This window comes from Sinocyclocheilus grahami, unplaced genomic scaffold (assembly GCF_001515645.1).
Source record: "Sinocyclocheilus grahami isolate Dianchi unplaced genomic scaffold, SAMN03320097.WGS_v1.1 scaffold3.1, whole genome shotgun sequence".
NCBI classification, from domain to species: domain Eukaryota; kingdom Metazoa; phylum Chordata; class Actinopteri; order Cypriniformes; family Cyprinidae; genus Sinocyclocheilus; species Sinocyclocheilus grahami.
The window spans coordinates 4,008,451-4,015,008 of NW_015505182.1; the positions used below are offsets into that span (position 1 = coordinate 4,008,451).

Sequence of the window (6,558 nt, forward strand, 5' to 3'; positions counted from 1 at the left end):
TATATATATATATATATATATATATATATATATATATATATATATATATATATATATATATATATATTTGTGTACTCGGAATCTGTTACTCCAGTTACATGATAAATATCACAAAGACATTGGTACTAATATTAAATAAAACAGAATTGCCCTCAGTCTGAAGTGTTTTGTTGCAATCTTGTTTATAAGACTGGTTATGCACTGTACTTTCCATCACAAACAACATATTCTGTTCGTGTTGGATAAAATGAAAGAGAAAGTATTTTAAGCACAACAACACTGTAAGACTAAGGTTAAGACAGGTCATGATTTTTCTCAACAAAAAAAACGAGCATCAAAAGATCAACTGAAACATTTAATTAATGCTATGTCTATTTAACAGGTTTAATGGGTTAGAGTATCAAAGAGAACGTATCGCACATGAGGTTGGTATATATTTGCAAACTTTGAACAATAAAATGCATCCCTGTTCCCCTTGAGTGGGCTGTGAGGTCTTTATGTTTGGATGTGCGTATGTGTGCATGCATTAATGTATGTAAAAGAGTATGGTTGAGTGGGAGTGTCTGCATCTGTAGATGGTTCTGGATGAGACTACATAATCTACACACCACAATTTAAAGAGCATCTTCTGCTCAGTGTGGATAATATACCGAGTACAACTTTGGGATACAACAGCTGGTTTGGAGAAATGGTATGTGCAAAACTTTGTGTGTGTGTGTGTGTGTGTGTGTGTGTAAATATAGATAGATTTTATTTTATATTTTTTTATTTTGTTTTATTGAACATTTTTCATTAAACATTTAAATGTATATGTAAAATGTAAATGCTTTCTCTAGTATACATTGTATTTCGGCACTTTTCTGTTTTTCTCACAGTACGGCTTTATTAATACGTGTCTGAAGTCACTGGTCATTGAAAGGTTTGGAGAAGAGACATGGGAAAATTTGAGGTGTGTATAACACATGTAATGTTTAAAGAAATCATGGATGGTTTTGTGGTTTGTTTCAACTAAATAAAATCTTTCCCAGATTAATGGCTGGTGTCCAGGAGACATTTATGACCTATGAAATCTACGACGATGTCATCACTCTTCGTTTAGTGCAAGAGGCTTGTAAAATGCTGGGTGAGTATCATTTTGTACTCTGTAGTACAAATTACAGGATGCCAATGTTCTCTGTATCTGCAAGACATTTTTAGATCTGAATGTATTTATTTACCCTTTGGTTTATGTATGTTTGCATGTGTACTTCCTTTAATGGTTGGTTAGGGACTTTGTTTAATTCATCAGAATGTTTCACTTCTTTAAAAGGCCTGGTTTTGTTTGGATCCACATTTGAATGTCTGTCATTGTATGAAGCGTTGAGGAAAAAAGACAGAGAGAGTAGACTGTGAAAGCCTCAAAGTTATCCCGTATTCACAATGTCCTTGGGGACTTGCAGACATTGATCAAAGTATCTGAGAGAGTGCTAACAATGTCCCTGCTGAGAATAGTCCGCTGGGCATCACGACGGTTGATGTCCTAACCTGTCCTCCAATCTGTCCCTGAGAGTGAGTGGACAAGGACAGGTGTGAATCTCTTGAGTGTCTCACACACCTGAACTCCACTCAGCTGGTCTCAAAACAACCTGGGCGCAATTCAAATTGGAAAGAGAAATTGAATTGCAGTCTTACTGGAATAGTTCAGCCAAAAATGATGAATTTTGCCAATTTGCTGAAAAAGTACTCGCCGTCAGGTCATCCAAAATGTAGATGAGTTTGTTTCTTAATTCGAACAGATTTGGAGAAATGTAACATGATATCACTTGCTCACCGATGGATCCTCTGCAGTAAATGGGTGCCGTCAGAGTCCAAACAGCTGATAAAAACATCACACTAATCCACCAGTAATCCACACGACACTAGTCCATCAATTAACACCTTGTGAAGCAAAAAGTGTGATTTATAATAAACAATTCCATCAGACATTTTTAGCTTTAAACTGTTGCTTCTTACTAAAATGCAAGTCTTTACTCCATTATATTGCTTTCTCCTCCAGTTCAAAAGTTGTCTTGTCTGAATCAGGAGAGAAATATGCACAGATCAAATGGAAAACAGTTCTAAACAAATGCGTTGGTGGTTTTGGATGTGAAAGGACAATGGGACTTTTTCACTGGAGGAAGCTTTATGATACACTATGGACTCATATTTTGGTCCGAAGCAATGGTTCTTAGTTAAAATGCCTTAATGATGGATTTATTTCTTACAAACACATTTCACTTTACAAAATGTTAGTTCATCTGCTTTATTTTTTGTGATGTTTTTCTCAACTGTTTGGACTCTCATTCTGACGGCACCCATTCACTGGCCTGAGTCAATGTTTTTTTTGTGTGTGTGTGTGTGTGGGTGTGGGGGGTAGTGGTTTGAGCTACTCCTTTAAAGTAATTTCTGTGCTTTGAAACTTAAATGTTGTTTTATTTGTCTTCTAGATGTCTCCTCCGAGGTGGTTTTGAAACTTTTCGGAGAGTACTTTTTCAGCTTTTGTAAAATGTCCGGATATGACACTATGCTGCGAACACTCGGTGGAAACCTGGTGGAATTCATTGAAAATCTTGATGCTTTACACAGTTATTTGGCATTATCTTATGAGGTCAGAATACTTTTAATGCTCCTTAAAATTTCACATTGACTCTTTGTAATCCTAAAGACATCCATCAAGCAAATGTTTACATAGAAAAACAATAAGAATGCAGTGCTGTGGAACACGAAATGTGGATTGAGTCTTACATGATAAAATCATCACATACAATGGTGTTATATTAAAAATTAATCCTAGACCAAGTGTAGTTAACACTTTTGATGTTATACTTGCTACTGATTTCACAATGACATTTGGCTTAGTGTCGGCTTAGTTTTTTGTTTGCAGAGTACATATGAAATATGGAACTATGAACTTTATTGTGGTTTGTAACATTACATGCCTTTTTTAGGCGATGAATGCTCCGTCCTTTCGTGTGGAGCGGATGGATGATGGCCGAATTCTCCTTCACTATTACTCAGATAGGAAAGGGTTGCATCACATCGTGCCAGGTGAGAGTTTCAACGTAATCACAACATAACATTTCAATACATAAAATTTCCAAAATATTTTGCTGATATAAATGCAAAAATATATACATAAATATACACTGTGTAATATACATTTGACATCAATTTTTAATTTAAGGTCACATTTGAAATTTACTTTCAATCTGAAAACATTTCCTTAGGCTGCACTGTTTACAACATATATTTAAATATTATTTACACCACACATTTTAGCTCTGTGCTCTATTTGCTATACATTTGCACATTTAGCAATTACTGTTTTGTTTTCATAACCATCGGGCAGGTATTATCGAGGCTGTGGCAAAGGATTTCTTTGACAGTGAAGTTATGATGACCATTCTAAACCAGTCAGAAGAGGATGAGCGCACTGGAAAGAAGGAACATGTGGTTTTCCACATGGTACAGAAGGAAAAGGTGACCAAAAGAAAGGCTCAACCAAGACAGAAAGGCAGCACTGAGGAAACACAGGCTGAGAAAGAGGTGTGTAAGTCCCCACTGACAGGAAGACATTGCAGAGCATATCATGCGTTTCTGTCAATTTTACTTTGGCACCATAATTTTCAACACTTTCATTTTGTATGAGAGACATCATGAATGTTTAAGTAGGTCTAGACACTCAACTGTCTGCCGTCTTTGTATTTCTGAAATTAAAACTAACGTGAGAAAGTTTGTAACTATGACAACTGCTATATCAACAGGACAAGGAAGAGACAATGAAGAGAATGACGGCCAGGTATGCCAGCCTGCAGCTGTGTCCAAGGAAACGATCTCCATGGGAGATTGTGAGGAGCATTGTCATGTTGGGCCAAGGTTTGACAGCTTTTTCATAGCTGCTGTTTTTGCCTTTGACTGTGCCACTACATAGCACATGCTAATTTTTTACAAGAAAATTATGTAGATGTGTTTAATTATTAAAAATAGATTTGATAAAAAATCGAAAAGTAATCTAAAAAGTAGTCAAAATACATTACCTAAAACAAGTAACCTAGATAATGTTACTAACTAAATTTTTCACCATTCAGTCTGTAATCATAACGGACTACAATTTGTAAGTAATCTACCTGGCTATATATATATATATATATATATATATATATATATATATGTACGTATATATATATGTGTGTGTGTGTGTGTGTGTGTGTGTGTATACAGGTTCAAAGAATCCCAGATTTTCAGTGTGCTTTTTGTAACATAAAATGTACCTATTTTGACATATTATTCAAATATTTCCTGAGTTAATAGGTTTTATATTGGTGTCTTTCTTAATTAAGGCAATCTGCGACAATCGTTCACTCCCAGCTACCCAAAAAGACTTTGGATTGAAGAACAAGCCTTCTGTAATGCTTTTCCCTTTCACATTGTTTTTGATCAAGATGTAAGTATAACTCTGTATTTCTTTTCATTAACAGATGTCAAATATGAAAGTACATCAAACAGTCATTTTGAACATTTTGAACAATTTCTTGTCTTTTTAGCTGGTGGTGAAGCAAACAGGTGTCAACATTCAGAAGTTTGTTCCCGGACTGCAGACCGCAGGTATCCGTCTGGATGAGTACTTTACCATCGTTCACCCAGAGGTCATCTTCAACATCCAGAGCATCAAGAAGTTCATCAACAGCCAATTTGTGCTGAAAACCAGGAGGGAAATGTTACCGGAGATCCACCAAAACCAGTCCACACTCAAACTGAGAGGTATTTTATCCATAGAGATTTATTACACTTGATATTTGTGCCATTTTGTAATTATCTGCATGGGCACATTCTGGTTTAATCAAGTTCTTTTGTGTTGATTCCAAAATGTTTTTTAATTTCTTGTGTAAAATAAGTTTAATTTCAGCATCTCTTTCGCATAATTTTGTATATCTCATATCATTTGATAATTAATTTGCAAATGTGTATGTGTGTTTTAGGACAGATGATGTGGATGGAGTCACTCAACTGCATGATCTATCTGTGCTCTCCTAAGCTACGAAGCCTCCAGGAACTGGAGGAGAGGGGTCTCCATCTGGCCGACATCGCCCAGCACGACACCACACGAGATCTGATCCTGCTCAACCAGCAGAGGTTGGCGGAGATCGAGCTCTCCAATCAGTTAGAAAGGAAGAAGGAGGAGTTGAGAATCCTCTCACGCAACTTAGAGATTGAAAAGCAGAAATCAGAAAAGCTTCTTTATGCCATGCTGCCGACACACGTTGCCAACCTGCTTAAAGAGGGCAAAAGGGTTGAGGCAGGTGATGAAACCAGAGGAACTACCAACAGAACATTATTAAACTTGTCATTATTCATGCTTTACATGGATCACACTCTTTCTGTTACTCTTTCAGGTGAGTTCAAAGTGTGCACCATCCTTTTTAGTGATGTGGTCACATTCACTAACATCTGCGCAGCCTGTGAACCTATTCAAATAGTTAACATGCTCAACGCCATGTACTCCAGATTTGATCGACTTACAAACATCCACAATGTCTATAAGGTGTGTAGGATGGCGCTATCTATCTATCTATCTATCTATCTATCTATCTATCTATATATCTATCTATCTATCTATTAAATAAATAAAAATATAAAAAATAAAAAGCTATATATTTGCTTTAAATATGTATCATTTATTATATGAATGTAATATATAAGTATATACAGAGCTGGGTAGTAAATTATTACATGTAATCTGGATTACATAATCAGATTCCAAAAATCATATTAGAGTATATTACATTTTATAATGCTCATACTCAGATTAGTTACTTTTTATGGATTACATGATTACATATTATTCACACAATGGCAGTAAATCATTCATAATTTATTGATTGACCCCTGATTCTTTTTCTTTTTTAAATTTTACTCTCTAAAAATCCTACTGTGTCATACCATTTAGCTTGCATTATATTCACAATATAATAAACAATAAACGTAAATGTAATGTAAATAAATTTGGAAACCATGCTTCTAAATTTGGGTGAAAAGAGCTCTTTTGACATGAGATATTTACTTGAAATATCCCTGAGAAAGTTAATATTTCAATAATTTTACAAAACATTTGCTTGTTTACGGTTCAGTGTCTCTAAATGGTCACATTGAATGCAGGTAAACAAATTAAATATTTCTATTTTTAGTGTTTACATTTTTTTTACAATATATTTTACATTTTTATGATTTAATAATTATTAGCTTTTTATCAACTCACAAGCCCACTGTTTGGGAAATCCTAGTTTAATGAATTTAATAATGTTGATATCAAAAAATGGAATATATTTTCTTTGTCTTTGTTTTTTTTTTATATCAGTATGGTATGTTTAATTGTAAGTTTAAAACAAGTTAGATAGAAAATAGTCTAAAAGTAATCTTAGAAAGTTGTCAGAATGCATTACCTAAAATGACTAATACTAACTACAGTTTTCATTATGTAATTTTTAAGTCATCTACACAGCTCTGTATATGTATATGTATGTATGTATATATATATATATA

The 6,558-nt window shown here is 34.5% G+C and overlaps 1 protein-coding gene across 1 annotated transcript in view; it reads left to right on the top strand.

Moving 5' to 3' along the window:
* Window positions 1-247: 247 nt before the first annotated feature.
* Window positions 248-6,558, top strand: part of LOC107581489 (guanylate cyclase soluble subunit beta-2-like) — an 8,440-nt gene continuing 2,129 nt past the window's right edge. The window contains exons 1-11 of the mRNA XM_016267071.1: window positions 248-259; window positions 876-949; window positions 1,029-1,123; window positions 2,466-2,626; window positions 2,967-3,066; window positions 3,368-3,564; window positions 3,783-3,894; window positions 4,359-4,462; window positions 4,563-4,779; window positions 4,998-5,318; window positions 5,412-5,560. Of these exons, the coding sequence (XP_016122557.1) occupies window positions 248-259; window positions 876-949; window positions 1,029-1,123; window positions 2,466-2,626; window positions 2,967-3,066; window positions 3,368-3,564; window positions 3,783-3,894; window positions 4,359-4,462; window positions 4,563-4,779; window positions 4,998-5,318; window positions 5,412-5,560 (1,542 nt within the window). The remainder of the gene's footprint in view (window positions 260-875; window positions 950-1,028; window positions 1,124-2,465; window positions 2,627-2,966; window positions 3,067-3,367; window positions 3,565-3,782; window positions 3,895-4,358; window positions 4,463-4,562; window positions 4,780-4,997; window positions 5,319-5,411; window positions 5,561-6,558) is intronic.